Raw genomic sequence first — 18458 nt, 5'->3', positions numbered from 1 at the left:
GATTACCAACGTATTGTCTGTCAGAAATAAAAAGTTATGATTTTAAGTAGCTGAAATATATGTAAAAAATAAACTTTTGTACTTGCTATATTGAAAAAATCATAAAAATGACAGAAAAAACTAATCTTTTTTTTAAACTGCCTTTTTTCAGCATATGTAAGAAATAAGCTGATTTTATTAAGAGATAAAAATAGAAATAATTATTTTTACAGCGATATTTGTTTTCATAACAGAGTGGACAAAATCCATGACTTTCAGTCATAAAACCCAAAAAATAAAATATTACAAAATAAAAGTGAAAAGATTTATGAAATATTAAACTTCAAATCATTGGCTATAATTTGAGATGAATTTTATTTTGAAAATTCATCTCTGAATTTTTCATTTCAAAAATGTGGAATGTACTTTTTTTGGGAACGGCCCAAAAGCTTGTTTAGCATTTCGTTTATGATCAAAATGGTGACTTTTGTTAGAAAACACTCCTATTTCTTGGAAAAAGTTTGATAATTTTGGGAGAGTAATATGCGAGGGAGACTGAATTAAGTTCACAATTTAGTGAGTGTTTTGGCTACTGCAGAGATTTTTCATTCAGTTTAGAGATGGTCACCAGCAACAAGAAACATATATTGAATTTGAACATATTTGAGTTCATAGAGGCATAAAAAAGCAAAATTTAAGTGTAACAGATAACAGATATGTAGAAAGAATCTTTCACAAACATTATTGGTTGTTGATCTCATTGTCACTGATTTTTTAAAAGGGTATTCTCAATTTTTATTTTAAATACAGTGAAACCTTGCTAAAACAATATCCTTTACTATGATAAATCCCTCTATAATGATATTTTTAGGAGATTTTTGGAAACTGCTGTAACACAATATTTCTTATGTTTTGTTCAAAATAATTTTGAATTTAATTTTAACTTCGTCTCTTGTTTTCCATTTTCTGAAGGCATCTAATAACATCAATAATTTGCAGTAAAGAATCACAGAAAGCTAAAACAAGTTATTGGTATTGCTATTTTCTGTGTAAGACACAAAAGTGCAATGTGGTAAACTTCTCTACGTGGACAATCTAAGTGAATTTTATTATTAATTAATAAATTACAATTTTTTTTATCGAATAAATACATAAACACATTTTCTGATGGTTATTAACAATGTTGATGTAAAAAATATAACAGTATAAGTTTTATCACGTAAGGGTAATTTTGCCTCTCGATGTAACGACAATCCCTCTACAACGATATTTTTTCTTTCTCTGCAGAATGTTTTTATGTTGAGGTTTCACTGTATTAAAAAATTCCCATTTTTGACAAAAGTGAGTGTTTTATTATATTGTTATTCAGAAGAACTTTTCATATTGAAGTTTTAAATTTATCCCATTAAATGTTAAATTTCAATTGTACTGTTATTTAAAACAGCAAACATGAAAAAATTCAAAATAATGTATGCATATCTCTGCTTAACACTCATTGGTTTGTAGAAGTTAAGGGGATGTTCTCAAAACAAGTTTTGTAAATGATAGAAATAAATCACACTGCATATATTTTTATTATGTGCATCTCTAAGGTGAAAATCCGTCTGGAATGGAAAATAATTTCAGTCTCTCGACCTTCCATTTTTTATAGGTTTCACTGTATTCATAAAAAAATGAATATATATGAAATAAAAACATCTAGTGGTTATTATGAAACCATTCGTTTCCTCAGTTTACAATTACTGTACCATTATCTATAACTCATTACACTCGTTAACCAAAATAACCAAGGTTCATTCATCATTTTACTCTCAGCCATTATCAGAATTTAAATATCAAAAATCACACACCATATGAGGACAATATAAAAACATAATATGCAGTTGAATATGGAAATACATAAAATGTAAATAAATAGAAATATATAAAATGTAAATAAATAGAAATACATAAAATGTAAATAAATAGAAATACATAAAATGTAAATAAATAGAAATACATAAAATGTAAATAAATAGAAATACATAAAATGTAAATAAATATAAATACATAAAATGTAAATAAATAGAAATACATAAAATGTAAATAAATAGAAATACATAAAATGTAAATAAATAGAAATACATAAAATGTAAATAAATAGAAATACATAAAATGTAAATAAATAGAAATACATAAAATGCAGATAATACATAACCACGTACATATTTTTTTTCTTTCTGTCCCCCCAACCAAACGGTAATTGTTTATCCCATGCTTTTCCATGACTGAATTGCATGATGCGGCATGGTATTCATTATTCCAAAGAAATGTTCCTTAACCCCATTCAATTTTTAACCCGAAATTTTAGGGTTTCATTCCAGTCTATTCAAAAATTGAGTAAGATTTGCCAACAAATTTGTTGCATTATCCATCACTATAATTTTCAGTATCCCCGTCCTCATGAAAACTTGGGTAAAAGCATCACAAGTAGCCTTAGCACTTACAGACTTGAGTGGTACTGCTTTCAGCCTCTACTGTTGATCCATAACATCCAACACATAACTATGTCTTCTCGATGGCATAGGCTCAATGGACTCTAACACATCCACGTTAAACACTCAAAATAGTAACTATGGCTCCTACAGCTTTGATGGACACTATCTTTGACTTTCACTCTGTGATGCATCTAACAATCATGACATGACTCAGTTTTTTTAACATCAGCTAACAAGCCATCCCACCCAAACGTCTCTGTTCTTCCTATAACCCAGATGACCACCTGAAGTTTTGTGAGCCAATTTGAGAATTTCCTTTCTCTGGGACTACGGAATCACCAACTGACTATACCTCTGGCTAGCTTCCCTGTATGATATCGGTCTGCAAATAATATCTGTTCTTTCTCCCACATGACCTCCTAAAACGCTTTCGACAGGGATTTGCATCTTGCTTGTTCTTGCCAAAACTTCTGAGTCTGAGATAATGGGTTATTATTATCTCCTCCTTCCTGGTGTATCTCAGAACTTTTGCTTGCTACTGGAAACATAGGAACTGCCAGCATGGCATTAGCACCTTTCATCATAACATCTGTTGATTTGCCTTGCTCTCACTACCTTCCTACTCCTCCAGTTCCCTAATTTCTTCCCTTACCCCATGGGCACTACCTGGTCTGAAAAAATCAGTCTCTTCTCCATTTCATTTAGATTTTCAGTCACTGCTACATGAACGTTTGCAACAGATTTTATTTCCCCCCTGTAGAAAAAGGTAAGGGCAACGTAACTAGTTTTTATTCTACTTGTGGTCCAAAAGCAGTTCTCAACATTATCTTACCAGCTGATTTTAGAGATAGATATACCGTGGGGACCAAGCATTGTTATAGCACTGAAATTTCGGCATCACTATCCACAATGCCGTGAAACTTCACCGAACTGATTGCCAACTTAATCTTCAGTAAACCCCCTGTTCCTCAGTCTACTATCTCATCCATCAGTTCCATGGCATTTTTCACGAGAGTACATAATTTATCCACCTCGTCATTGCTTTTGACTATAGATTTTGCAATTGTGTTTATTTTTGGCCAAAATTTTCAAACATGAACTTCCTGATTACATATAAAACATTTAACAGCTCTACCCTGAGCTGTTTTCATTAATGAACCTTCATTACAATTTTTTCCAGACCTAGCATCAAAACTTCCTAGTCTACTGCTAATATACACTGAAGAGCCAAAAAAACTGGTAAACCTTCCTAATATCGTGTAGGGCCCCGGCGAGCCCGCAGAAGTGCTGCAACAAGCTGTGGCATGGACTCGACTAATGTCTGAAGTAGTGCTGGAGGTAATTGACACCATGAATCCTGCAGGGCTGTCCATAAATCCGTAGGAGTAAGAGGGGGGGTGGAGATCTCTTCTGAACAGCACGTTGCAAGGCATCCCAGATATGTTCAATAATGTTCATGTTTCGGGATTTTGGTGGCCAGCGGAAGTGTCAGAAGAGTCAGAAGAGTGTTCCTGGAGCCACTTTGTAGCAATTCTGGACGTGTGGGGTGTCGCATTGTCCTGCTGACATTGTCCAAGTCCGTTGGAATGCACAATGGACATGAATGGGTGCAGGTGATCAGACAGGATGCTTACATACCTGTCAGTCGTATCTAGACGTATCAGGGGTCCCATATCACGCCAACTGCACATGCCCCATACCGTCACAGAGCCTCCACCAGCTTGAACAGTCCCCTGTTGACATGTAGGGTCCATGGATTCATGGACCCGTACACGTTCATCAGCTCGAAGCAATTGGAACCGAGACTCGTCAGACCAGGCAACGTGTTTCCAGTCCTCAACAGTCCAATGTCAGTGTTGTCGGGCCCAGGCGAGGCGTAAAGCTTTGTGTCGTGCAGTCATCAAGGGTACACGAGTGGGCCTTCGGCTTCGAAAGCCCATATCGATGATGTTTCATTGAATGGTTCGCACACTGACACTCGTTGATGGCCCAGCATTGAAATCTGCAGCAATTTGCAGAAGGGTTGCACGTCTGTCACGTTTAATGATTCTCGTCAGTCATCGTTGGTCCGTTCTTGTATGATCTTTTTCCGGCAGCAGCGATGTCGTAGGTTTAATTTTTTACCGGATTCCCAATTTTTTTTATTCGCGGTATACTCGTGAAATGGTCGTACGTGAAAATCCAAATTTCATCGCTACCTCGGAGATGCTATGTCCCATCTCTCGTGCGCCGACTATACCACATTCAAACTCACTTAAATCTCGATAACTTGCCATTGTAGCAGCAGTAACCGATCTAACAACTATGCCAGACACTTGTTGTGTTATATAGGCGTTACCGACCGCAGCGCCGTACTCTGATTGGTTCCATATCTCTTTATTTGCATACGCATGCCTGTACCAGTTTTTTTTACTCTTCGGTTTGGTTCGAATACATTTGTTTTGACTGCTAATATGAAATTATCCAGTTCTCTAGCTAACTCATTACTCAACAACCAAGTTTGTTTCTTTCAGGTAGATATGAGACTTGACCTCCTTTGGCAAATTTTTTTCAACCTTTCTACTACCAACAGATCCTTCAACATTTCTAATGTTGACTTGTCTCGATTTCAAATAAAGTTCCAAAATTTCCCAATCTATTCATATACTGTGTATATGAATAGATTGGGAAATTTTGATGAAGATTCGTTAAATCTTTTTCACATTTTTTCAAGTTCTGCTTTTGTTATAAGGGGGTGATTTAGTTTTTCTTAAGCAGTCTTTAATTTTTGTGTAGTTATCAAACTCATCTCCACTTAACTCTATAATGCCCAGATCGCCCGAAGTCGGCCGAGTAGGTTAATGCCCATAACCACCTCAAGTCTCGGCCCAGCTAGGGGGTATGGGTGTGTTTCGGTGGGCTTTTGTCACCAACGGGGAAGAAGATGAAAGCTCTCGTCAGAGGCGGGAACGGTAAAGACAACTGCAACGCCCTATCAATGGGAGTTTAAAAGCTGATGTACTAGAATGTTCCCTGAGAATGAACTAAGGGTACTCAATGCATTTTACAAAGAGGTAATACTGTGAGGAAAGGGTTGTTTTCAGTATATAGACAAATTATCTCCCGCAAAATCCATTGAAATGAAAGGGTGAACGTCAATGCAAAGGGTGACGTGAATAGAAACTCATGGAGAAAGGGTGGGGAGAGGGAAAGTGGCTGAAATTTGGACGAGTCCACTTTGAATACAAAAAACTTGGTATTTTCACAACCCTCCTAGGTTTTCTATCTGGGCGTTAAAGAGTTAACATGGTACCCAATCCCTTTATCGTTCCCTTTAGAGTGTACAACATAATCTTCCTTTAATAAGATTCTGGAACTTCTTACAATCTGAGCATGGTCTCTACCTATTGAAAAAAAAACTTACCATTCCTCAGACTGCTCTGGTGGCTCCAGTAGGACTTCCTTGATAACCTTAAACAAATCCATAATGTTATTTATTGCCAGCCCTGTCCATTCCGTTCCCAGATGCTAAAGTCAAATTCCCTTTCCCCCTTACCTTTGAGCACCATTGTGATTTGCCAGTTGTTTTAATCTCATTTTGTTTTTTTGCCTTTTCAACTCAAACTCCTGTTTTTGCAAAACGCTCTCATTCTTCTTTTCCTAGTCTTTCATCGACTATCGCCTTCGCTAACTCTCTCACCACCCCTTTGTCAAATCTATAAGACGTCAATATCATTTTTTAATGTCATACACATTCATAGTTGGTGGTATCTTCACTCCTATCTCTTCCACCAAAATAAGTAAATCTCCCTTCTTAGCTCTACCCAAACAAGCCATGATTTATTTTCCCCTTTTCTAATCTCCTTATAATTATACAATAATAATGAAAAATAATAAAAACTCTATACATATACATATTCATACAAAAAAAATTATTTATATAATATATGTGCATATGTGTGTAAAACTGCTAATTATGAATACACAACAAATGGTTCGGAGAACAAGTCTAGAGATTCACTTAGGCTGTGTATGAATGAATAACCTTTATTAGATATTGTTATTTTCCTGAAGATTCAGTGTGGAATAATATCATTATGTAGCCAGAAGTTGAATCGCTGATCACATCACCACAAACAATTTCTGACCATCCACCATCCCATTGTTAGAAGCACACACTTGTCGCACATCACCATAGACGATCGCTGACTATCCGACATCATTTGCTGATGGTGAATTACTGATTGTATCTCCACCATTGATCGCTGACCATCCCTTCAATGGAAGCACTCTCGTCGCACATCACCCGGCCATAAACTTAGCTTGTCTTGCTCCCTGGAAAGTGGAAGCCATGACACTGGAAAGACGATAGGAAGAAACAACTTTCTCAGGGAAAATTGATCCTCGATTGGTTCGAATCCTTTTTGCCACTGCGACACTATGAACTTCTTCCTTGATAAACTATGAACATCTCATTTAATAACATAACTCCATTCATAATTTTAAACACTAAGAATGTTTAATCATTCATTTGAACGGCTGAGTACAAAAACAATGGCATTCTTTCTCTGGAGCACACACAATAATAAAACCCTTCGGCACTCATCATCAGAAGCACCTTCTACGTATCTTATTTTTCTCTTCCTTCGTTCCCTAACTAAAATTCCCTCCCCCACAGTCTATTTTCCCCCGATTAGTTCTTTCTTGCACTTAAGGCCCCTTTATATGACAGTGCCCTCACACTTGAAGTTCAAATAAAAGTACTTCATGGTGGGTATACCCAAAGAGTATTAAATTTTATATATCAAATATTTTAATACACACTAGACTATATTCAGACATAATAAAGACTGTGAACATATATATATGTAAATCAGATAATTTTCAGCAAGAGAATAAGCTTAATTTTGTCCAAAAAAATGCAGCTTTTATTACCCATTTAACTTGGGTTTTTTTTTTTATTAAGACCTGCCCAGGCTGGGTTTTTATAATTTTGCATCCAACATAATTTTTAATGGAGTTATTCTTGAAAGTTTCAATAGTATAATTCAAAATATACCTTTCATTTAGCATTCAAAGGGTTTTTTTTTTTGCTTTATGCATTTTCAGGATGATCAAGACAAGTATCATGCTTTTGCTGAAACAGATGTTGAAGTTGCGAGGCTGCATTTCATCAAGTTTGAAACAAAACATATTGAAACTTGCCTTAGTTTCATTAAACAAAACTTAATTGGCTCCCCTGACTTCATGAAGGGTAAAAGCATCAAAGCTACTGGTGGCGGGGCTTTTAAATATACTGACCTTCTCACAAGTACCTTAGGTTTGACGTAAGAAAACTATTTTCCATTTCATCTTTCATTTTCTATAAAAAAATTAAATTGGTCTCTTTGGTTATGCATCTGTTAATGGATCTCTCTCATTGCATAATAATGTTAGATATCACACCCAAGTTCAACCACCTTTTTTTTTGGTGGAATGTTTGAAAAATAAAGTGAAATTTAAAAAAAGCCTAGAATATGTATAAGTATATATACCGTATATACTCGTGTATAAGCCAAGTTGGAAAAATTCGTTCCTCAAGTGGGGATGGGGGGGTCGGCTTATACTCGGGTTAGTTTTTGATGACAAAATATCGACCCCCGCAATCAGTAGTAATTTTTGTAGCAGCGTTCGAGAATCCGGCATTATTGGTATGGGATATGTTCAAACCCTACAGAATGGATAATGTCGAAGCTGAGGCAAAGAAATCGAAAACATCATTGGCTTTGATACCAGGTGGGCTAACGTCGATTGTACAGCCTTTAGATGTGAGCATCGACAAGCCTCTCAAAGACTATTTGAGGAATTTGTGGATTGAATGGACGAGTTCCGATGATAAAGAAACTACAAAAACTGGTGCCTTGAAGAAACCTGACATTGGCCTAGTGTGCCAATAAGTACATGAGGCGTGGAATTCTGTTTCTGTCGATCCTTCAAAAAGCGTTGTGTCAGCAATGTGATGGACGGAACTGAAGATGATATTCTCTTTAAAAGTGCAATGGCGATGACAGCCCAGATGAAGATAAAAACGAAGATGCCGCACCCCCTATGATGATCTGATGGATTACAATGAGCTTGGAGACTCAAAAGAAATAGATTAAAAAGTTTGAATCATTTTCTATTGTAAATCTCCGCAAACTATTCATTTTGCTTGAAAATATAAGAATTTTTTCTCTAAAATGTGCACAGATTTTTTTCGGGTCGACTTATACACAGGTTTTCAATTTATTGCGGTTTTGGTGGTCCTGAAGTAGGGGGGGGGGTCTGCTTATATACGATTCGGCTTAGACACGAGTATATACGGTGTATATATAACTTTAAATCTTCAATGCACTGAGTTTTTTATAACATTTTTCATGCCATATTCTGTATAAAGTTTTAATTTTTGTAATAGTTTAAACACAATAATATATATATTATCTTCTCTCTAAGGGGCGAAGTTTAGTGTAAATGTATTCTCATCATGAATACTAAATATTTTTATTCAATCCTTGACACCCAAGAGGAATATAACAAATACCTATACTCAATCTGATAACAATAATCAAATTTGTTCTATTAGGGTGGTACATTTAAATATTAGAAGTATTAGAGCTAGCTTTTTGACCAACTACTTGTTTTATTGAACGATTCTCTTGATTTTATTGTTATACTTGTATTATCAGAAGTATGGGTTTTTGAGGACAATATCAATTTTTACGCATTGCCCAAATTTAATTTATTTACATGTTTCAGAAATTACAATAGTTCTGGTGGTATTTTTGTACGTACTAAAAAATCTTTCTATTTCCATCATCTGATCAATTTTATGATGCAATCTGGAGAATCAATAGTACTTTATGATCATACTCTAAAATTCTCCATCATTAGCTTATATAGATTACATTCTTATCCTGTCAAGCAGCTTCATGTTAAAAAATAACAAATGCAGAGATGTACTAATAGGTGACATAAATATTAACATTCTAAACCATAGTTTCTTAAATGTTTTGTTTCATTGTCCCCCTTTTTTCAGAGAATTTTTTTTCTCTCATTGCCCACCAACTCAAGCGAACCCATAGGATCCTATGTTAAAGCCATATCTTCGATCACCCCCCACCGGACACATTCAATTGCCCACCAGGAAGAGATATTGCCCACTTTGGGGGCAAAATACTGTTCTAAACAATGCCTCTTAGATTCATTGTGACTCTTGACATGTTTGCTTATCATGGTTTTACATCCTGAATTTACATCATGGTTTTACAATTATAGTATAACTATATCTCAAAAACCTGCACTGATCACATCTTTATTCGAAACCCTAATAAAATTAATGAAATCTTATCTATTTACAATGCAGAATTAACAGTTCATTTCTCGATTACTTGCAAATTGAACTTCAATTATCATGCTTTAAAACCAGATAAGATGGGGAGATACATTAGAAAAAAACGGATTTTACAGCATTAGTATTTTACTTAAAAAAGTATAACTTTCTTTTCAAGAGCCTAACCCCCCGGACTCATCTTTGATGAATTTATGTTAAAACTTCAAACAATAATACACAATCATTCTAAATACCATCATAAAATTCCTAACAAGAAATCTTAGAAATTTTGGATAAATTCAGACATAGCCCAGTTTAATTGAGATCAAACAAAAATTATATTTAAAAACCAAAAAATTTTCATACGATTTTCAAATATACTTACAAAAATGTTACTCAAAGACAAAACAAAAATAGCTAAACAAAACTATTTTGTAGCAAGGGCCCATGATGCTGTTAAGACGGCCCTGGCACCATGAGAAGGTGCGGATTGGACTGTAAGACTCTACTCCTAGTTGATTCCTTCAAGTCCTCATAATGAAGCAATTAAAGGGTCTTCTCCTAGTCAGCAAGTAAAGACTTATTCAACAGCCTGGTTTCAATGTAATGATCTACAAATAAATGTAGCAAAAAGTAAATTTATTAATTTTTCCCTTCAATCCATTCCTCAAATCAACTATATGTCAAATACAACTTTCCATGTCTGTTCTCATTTCACCACATGCACGTGCCAATGTAAGTAACATTCACTAAATGCCTTGGCGTTCATTCCGATCAAAATTTCAAATGGAATTTGCACATTAAATACTTCCAAAATACCAAAACTGTACATGAACAACCACTTTTTCATAACATTCTATCATTTACTGTTTCATTCATATTTAATGTATGGTCTCACAGTTTGGGGAAGAGATTATCAAACTAATATTTAGTCTATTATTTCTCTCCAAAAAAAATCTATGATGCATCAATAATGATTGTTATTCCTCCTATTTGATCAATTTCATCAATTAAAATTCTCCCATATTATTACCTCTGTTTTTATAAATCCTTTTTAATAATTTAAAAAAATACTCCTTGCCCCTTAATGTATCCTGTACATCTGCTTGTCTAAATGCCATCTACTCACTGCCATTAGTTCATAAAAATATTCTTAAAAAGCGCTTCAGCTTTCTGATTATGAAATTCTATAATAATCTGCCCAGAGAAATCCCTAAAACTTCTGCATTTAGCATTTGCTCTCTTTAAAAAACGCCTCAAACTTTATCTACTCGAACTCTCTAACATCAAGTCCCATTTCCGATTTTTTATTCTAACTTAACGCTTAATAAAATCATATTTTTAAATCACCTTCCATAAATGCTGTACAAATCCATTTGCTAGTTCCATATTTATCATGTATATCACTAAATTGTTTTTATTTTTTGTATTTAGGGTACATAGAGTTGTCAATTTCTATGGTTTGTTTGTCCGTCCATGCTTTCTAGGGTTGAACTTATAAAACAATGGAGTTACTGAAAGTACCCTGGATATTATAGAAGTTTTTATACATTCCATAAATAAAAATATTCACAGGAAAATCTAAATCTGTTAGAAAAACTTGGTTTTTTTTTTAAGTGTCTGCTTTTTTTTTGTGGGAGAAAAATCCCCTAAAAAGTTTCAGCACACAAAACTAGATAAAAATCCCACTGCTTTTTACCCTAAGAATTAAAAAAAGAAGAATGGTGTCGCATGATAACTGTTTGGGTTGATAGTGGAGAGGGGAATAAAAGATTTCCAGTTGACCTTGATTCATGCTTACTTGTTATACAGCTGTTTCTGCTATTTTGTACAATGGGCTTGACGGGGGGGGGGGGGTTTGAAAGGTAAATGGTCTTCTAGTGGGATGGGTGCAAGTGTCTTAATTTATTATGGAAAACAGCTACTTGAAACATTTAACTCTTCTGTGGGAAGGGTGTTTTCTTGGAACAATTTGCTCCCATAATGGTCTACATCATTGTTTTCCAACCTTTTTTTCCCATTGCCCCCTTCAGGAATTTTTTCTCTCATTGCCCCCAACTCAATCTAACCCATAGAATCCTATGTTATACCAGTAGCTTCTATCGTTCCCCTGGAACATTTCGTTGCCCCCAGGAGGCATTAACGCCCATGTTGGGAATCAATGGTCTACATGAAAGTACTCTAATGACTCTTCATGGGGGGGGGGGGATAAATACATTCATCTGGTTTTTGTTTTGTTTTTTCCACCCATGTACGAAGTTGCAGCTACTGCTCAAGATCCCACAGATCTGGACAAAATCATGAGACCCTGTGCCCAAGTCTCTCTGATGTGCTGAGGCGAGACATAGTTGGGGGTCCTCTTAGAGGGGTAAGAAATATATAGGTCTGACCTTTAGCTGTTTTTTATGCTCCACCCACACTGTACAAGATCACAGAGAGGAAGGACTCGAGTCCCTCTGATTTACTGATGCCTTGGGATGCTCTGTAGGCCATTTCCTGGCTTCTCTCCTACATCCTCGTAATCCTTCACATTAAAAGGGAACTCAGCAAATTTCTCAAGAGCAACTCGTAGAGCACTGAGGGGGATGGATGTTGTTGGAGAACACCATGCTATGGGGTATCTGCATCAATAGTGTTGAGGAGGCCAAGGCGGTAAAGGGTACTTCTAGAAGCTTTCCTGACACCAAAAATGTTTTGTCCCCATTAAAGGGAAAGTTGTCACCTCACTTAATTTGAGTTTTATGTTTGGTTCCATATGGATCACTTTTTGAAAAGAAGTTCAACTTTCTCTGAAGCCTCCACTGTTGAGGCTGGTGTAAAGAAAAGGAGATGTTCTCGAAACATCAGATAGGAATATCATAGGGTATGGTTAAAGTGCCATAAAAAAAAAAGTTATGCTTATTGCACTGTGTGCAATATTGAATTCTCTATAGCTCATCGTGGACATTAGGACACTGCAGGTGTCATGTGGCTTGCAAGAGGCATTCGGAATTGCAAAATGCTGGAACACATTCCCAAATTTTTTTCTCATATTTTAGCAAAAATGAAGATTATGAAGTTGTAAAATATGAATGCTATTTTACAAGATATATCGAACACAATATTCTATTTTCAGTAGCTGATCATGCTGGTGCTCTTTTTACCAAAATGTTTCCAAATTCAGAAATTGCCAAAAAAGTTTCTTCAGGCAGTACAAAAACAGGTGCTATCGCTCCAGCAATGTCTGCTGTCATAAAAAAAAATTGTTGATGTTTTTCCAAAGAAAAAATTGTTTAGAGATGGATGGAAGTGGCTGCTGATGGATAATTGCTGCAACACTTTGTATCCATTAGTTGTTAGCTTTTTTGATACAATAAAAGGGTGACGTCAGCACCACTCTTTCCCTTCTGGAGTGTATGGACAATACTGTAGAGGGAATTTCAATGGTAGGAAAGAACAAAGGTGTAGATTCTTTCATCAAGGCACAGCAACCTGACATCAAAATAGTGGGATGTACATGTCATCTGCTGCATAAAAAGCACCTAAGTCTTTGCCTGTTGATGTGGAAAGTTTTGTGATCCAAATTTATTTATTTCTGGAAAAAAGACAAAAGTACAGACAAAACAAACTGAGAAGCTCAGATTTTGTGTGGTTAAGAACATCACAAAATACTAAAACATGTTAACACTCGTTGGTTGTCACTGGAAAACGTTGTGAAAAGAATTGTTGAACAGTGTGAGCCTCTTGCAAGTATTTTCACTGATGACACTGTAGACTCTGAACATAAGCAACTAAGAAGTATTTCACTTCTGAAACAAAATTATATTTTTATTTTTGCTAAATACTATTGGGGGCATTCACAAAAGTTAATGCAAAAAGAAACGCCTCATATCCAACTTCTAAAGGATGAGCTACACAAGTTTTTTTATTGATTTGATTGCTCGATTCGTTACACCATCAGCTATTTTAAAATCAAAAATTGTTTTTGATGTGGACTATTCTAAACTAAAAAAATCAGAAGTGATGAAGATCTGAATATTGGTAGCACAACAAAAACCTATTTGAAAAGTGGGGATGTCATACCTGACAACTCCAGTTAAGGTTTTTAACAACTGGCTGTTATGAAGAGAAAATTCAACTGCTTTTGTGGGGAATCAAACGCACATCCTTTCACTTTCCAGGTGAACTCCCTAGACCATTAGACTACAAAGGCATTGTATTACAAAGGGAATTACTGTATTGTATTTTATAAACCTATTTATTGTAACAACCAGTCTCCTTGGCTGCGATTAATATCATATAATATATATTCAGACAAATTGTAAAATAAATTTTAAATTGAATTTTAATGGCTCACATAGGGCCATAACTGAAAGTGAGGGAGACAAAACATAATTTTCACTTCTCCTTCCACCATAAAAATCAGTTTTATAGGAGTTTCCCCCCTAAAATTCATCTAGCCATCAAGATCATTCTCTTTCCCCCTCTAAATTCCAGCCCTGGACTTGCAGGTTTCATAATAATGTTAACAATTGAAGCTGCCTGATTTAACCCAACCTGCTTACAGCAAGTATGTATCTCTTAAAATTGGTATGAAAACATTATGCACTCATTCCTTTAATTTTTCCCATTGTAAATTTTACAATTATAGTAAAACTATAAATGTAAGTAACCAAAGGGTGTAGTTACAAGCTCTCCACATTACCTGCTCTGAATATGAGTAATAATAGAATCACATCAACATCTTGCATAATTCATGCTCTATTGATTCTTTTTATTTTTTAAACTTGCGCTATCTGATTAGACTCAAATGCAATAATGCTGGATTATAGCAGATGTTTGGCCAGACTTAGTTTGAGAGAGGTATACTTGTTAACTGATAGACACTAAAAACAGTAATATTTAAAGGAATGAGGAAAAAAATTTATAGATTATCTCGCTCTTTCTTTCCAAATTACTTTTGTTAAATTTTTCATTTCTCTCCCTATAAATTTTCTGTATCGTGCATGTTATGTCTATTGTTAGTGCTTAGTTTATCCTTTGTTTTTATCATTTTGCAATAGAGTGGACAAAGAAGATGAAATGGAGTGTTTGATAAAAGGTTGTAACTTTGTTCTAAAAAACATTCCAGATGAAGTTTTTGAATTCAACCGTCACGGAAATCCAGAATATAAGTTCCACAGTGTTGAGCCAAACATGTATCCTTACCTTTTAGTCAATATTGGATCAGGTGTAAGCATAATGAAGGTGAGTTCATGGTATTTACAGTTAATCAATGAAGCAAAGCAATTTCAACCCATAAATTGAAATTAAAATTTATTTACACACACACACACATACATGAGGACACAGAAAGTAATAACACATATACGAACATTAACATGATCCACTTCAGCTGTGCCTAAGGCATCAGGTACCATCTGTTCAAGGCAAGCTAATATTAAAAAATTGTGTTTGTAGCAAACATGCATACATAGAAGAGTGAATAAATAGCACACTTCCAAATATGGTTACTAAAATCAATCATAAGCCGATTCAATATCACTGTTTTCCTAAAAGCAGGTTTTTTTTGCTCTGCATCATGATTCCCAGCATGGCAAACCGTCCACTCACCAGTACAAAAGGCAGTAAGTTTTCCTACAGAGAGCAGCATGCCTCGCCAGCATTTTATGTTGGTCATAATTGGCTGACTGGTTCTGGAGGAGTCAAATTTGTCATACGCTGCACGTTTCACTGATCCTCTCTAAATTTTTGTTGTGTTCAAAATGGCAATAATATAAAATTCAAATTCACTGCTAAAGAGGATGAACAATTGATAGAAATGGTTAGTTTTCAGATGTACATGAGAGGCATGAAATACCTGTATTTCAAAAATATATACAAAATGGAACAAGTAAGTATATAAATTTGTTTACTGTTATTCAGAGATGTAAGAATTATGTCAAACTGCACTGAAACGGTTCTCTTGCTACAAGGTGTGCTGAATCCCTGCGCCTTTGTGCCAAATCTGGTTTGTGGTTCGGGTCATTTTGAAAGTGCAAGCAGATTTTCTGATTCAGACAACAGAGGGGTGTTACGATCCAGAGTGGGTATGATCGCCTTCCTCCAGATCCAAATAATATGGGAAAAATTGATCTAGCCCATAAAATATGGGACAGTCAAAACAAACCTACACAAAATAGATTGCCCATCCTGTCACATTGCCCAGAATCTGTGCTGGTCACACAGTCAGTGCCGATTGAAGTGTGAAAATGAGTACTTCCAAAAATCTTGCAGTGTGCACACCATCTTCTGGATTCATGCCTCCTGTGGGAACTGAAAAATCTTGCACTATGTCTGTACTATCACATAATGGTTTCGTCTTTCATAAATGATGTTCTCTACATAATTTTTTTTTTACCTGCTCTGATCTTTGTCTGTTCATGGTATAATGCAGTCTGTAAAGAAATTGGCTCATTCGTGCTCAGTTTCTATTTCGAAGGCATTTTCTTCTGATGCAGATCACTATTTAGTACAATGATTGGTTGGGTAAACAAAGTACTCGATTATTCACATCTTGCTCTGTTTAACATTCTAGGCACTTCTACTCTGATTTCAGCCCATTATTGCTGTGCGTCTGAACTGGTGTGGAACTGGGTTAATACAAATACAGATCAACAAAAATCATCACATCCCGGCGGAGACGTGATGACTTTTCTTTCCGAGTTCACCTCAGCATAATATCCAGAAAAATAACTGTTTCCTTGATACATGTATATTGTGGTCGGCTGAAGTTGGTTTTCTGTGGTTCCCAACTTCAAGGCGCAAATGCGAGCCGATCTACCCGTTAAAAAGTCTCGCCACAGAGAGCAACAGTCCTACAACGATAAATCATTCAATCATAACACTTCACTCATAGTTAGAAAAACTAGTGGCAGATGGCAGCACTACACATAACAAGCATTACAGAGAAACAACAAAAACTTCACGTTAGGTTTCACTACACGTACACGCACATTCCCGCATGTACCGATTCGTTGGGGGGGTTCCGCGGGGGGGGGCGGAGTGCATGTGTGGTGTAGTAGTAGTAGGTAGGGCCTCCAAAAAATGGCTCGGGGATCCATGATGTTCTTAAGTCAGCCACCTCGTTGGGCAATTTGCCTGTTGTGGCGTTGTATTTGTATATGTTTCAAAAAAGTCGACAAATTGGTTTTGTCATGTCAGTATTACATGCTTTTTTTACCAGTGAGAGATTCTTCAGAAAAAATTTAAATGGACTTTCATTTGTGAAGGAAATTTATTTAGAATTATCTGTTCTAACCATTTTTTTGGCAAAACTTTGCAGCATTTTAGGGAAAAATTAACCCTTATATTGCAGATATAGTTCGTTTTAACTCCTGTCTCATTTTCAAAATTTCTGCTCCAAAAATGAAAGTTCGCTGTTCCAAAATGGCACTTGAATCCCTGTGATAATACATGGAAATTTGCCCCTTTTTGCTATTGAAATATTATATGTACTTAAAAAATGCAATCATTAATATAAATAATTTTGTAATTAATTACAATTTATATTAAATTTTAAATTCAAAAATTACCTGGAATTATTTTTAAATTTGACTGAAAAACCTTAAAAGCCTGAGAAATTTTTTATGAAAATGAGTATGCACCCTAAAAAGGGACAGGTGAAACTTATTGTTATAGATAGAATATATTAACACTATAAAAAGTGCACCGGGACTAGAGAGTAAATAATATTATCTTCCATTGCTTTTTACAGTTTTGCAATTAAACTTTCTGATATGTGTAATCCGCTTTCACACAGTGTTGGAAAGATACAATGCCACAACAGGCAAAATGTCCAACGAGGTGGCTGAGAAAAAGATGCCCATAAAAATATAGATGTCATATATTTCAAAAATATAGCAACCCAATTAAAAATGCAATTAACACAAATTGTAAACAATATATACACATGATAAAATATTATACAATGCCCATAAGGAATACCTATGGTTGTCTTATTCTAAGAATGGGTAGCTTCTCGATTTACCCCAACATGTTTATCGTATCTCTTTTTAAACCTGTCAATTGTGTTACAATTTACTATCTCCGGGGGTAAACTATTCCATTTATTAACAACCCTATTAGAGAAAAATTCCCTGCGACACCATAACCTCGCATTGTCCCTTACCAATCGATACTGGTGTCCCCTTGTAAAAGCAGTCGATTGGCGGTGTACTAAAAGTTCATGGTCCATCCTATCCATCCCATTGAAAATTTTGAATACTTCGATCATATCTCCTCGACACCTGCGTTCATCCAATGTAAACATATTCAAAAAATGAAGTCTCTCTTCATAACTGAAGCCCCGTGTGCCAATAAGGGCACACGTAGCTCTTCTCTGCACCCCTTCAACCAAGTCTATGTCTCTCTGTAGGTATGGTCTCCAAAACCTTACAGCATACTCCAGTCCAGGACGAATTAAGCCTCGAAAAAGCGGAAGAATGACTTTAGGAGAACGCGAAGAGACCTTTTTGAAAATGAAACCAAGCATTCTATTCGCTGTTTTGAACACCGCTGAACAATGTTCAGAAAACCTAAGCCGCTCGTCAATGAGAATTCCCAAATCGGTGACCCTAGTTGCATCCGGGATAGTGACACCATTCAACTCGTAAGAGAACCGTGGGTTGTTCGAACCAAAATGAGCGATCATGCAC

General features: G+C 35.6%; 1 protein-coding gene across 3 annotated transcripts in view; it reads left to right on the top strand.

Moving 5' to 3' along the window:
- The window catches only part of LOC149084313 (4'-phosphopantetheine phosphatase), a 121599-nt gene that overhangs the window by 22151 nt on the left and 80990 nt on the right, over positions 1-18458 (top strand). Inside the window, exons 3-5 of one of the 3 annotated variants that reach the window (XM_089234681.1) lie at positions 1267-1320; positions 7545-7762; positions 14826-15009. In XM_089234681.1, coding sequence (XP_089090807.1) covers positions 1267-1320; positions 7545-7762; positions 14826-15009 — 456 coding nt within the window. The remainder of the gene's footprint in view (positions 1-1266; positions 1321-7544; positions 7763-14825; positions 15010-18458) is intronic. The other 2 variants (XM_089234682.1, XM_089234683.1) reach the window with 2 other exon arrangements.

Source organism: Pholcus phalangioides, unplaced genomic scaffold, assembly GCF_987345545.1.
Source record: "Pholcus phalangioides strain wild (caught in Gottingen) unplaced genomic scaffold, Ppha-v1.0 ptg000008l_1, whole genome shotgun sequence".
Lineage (NCBI taxonomy): Eukaryota > Metazoa > Arthropoda > Arachnida > Araneae > Pholcidae > Pholcus > Pholcus phalangioides.
The sequence above is the reverse complement of the archived record's forward strand: the minus strand, read 5'-3'. Positions and strand labels throughout refer to the sequence as shown.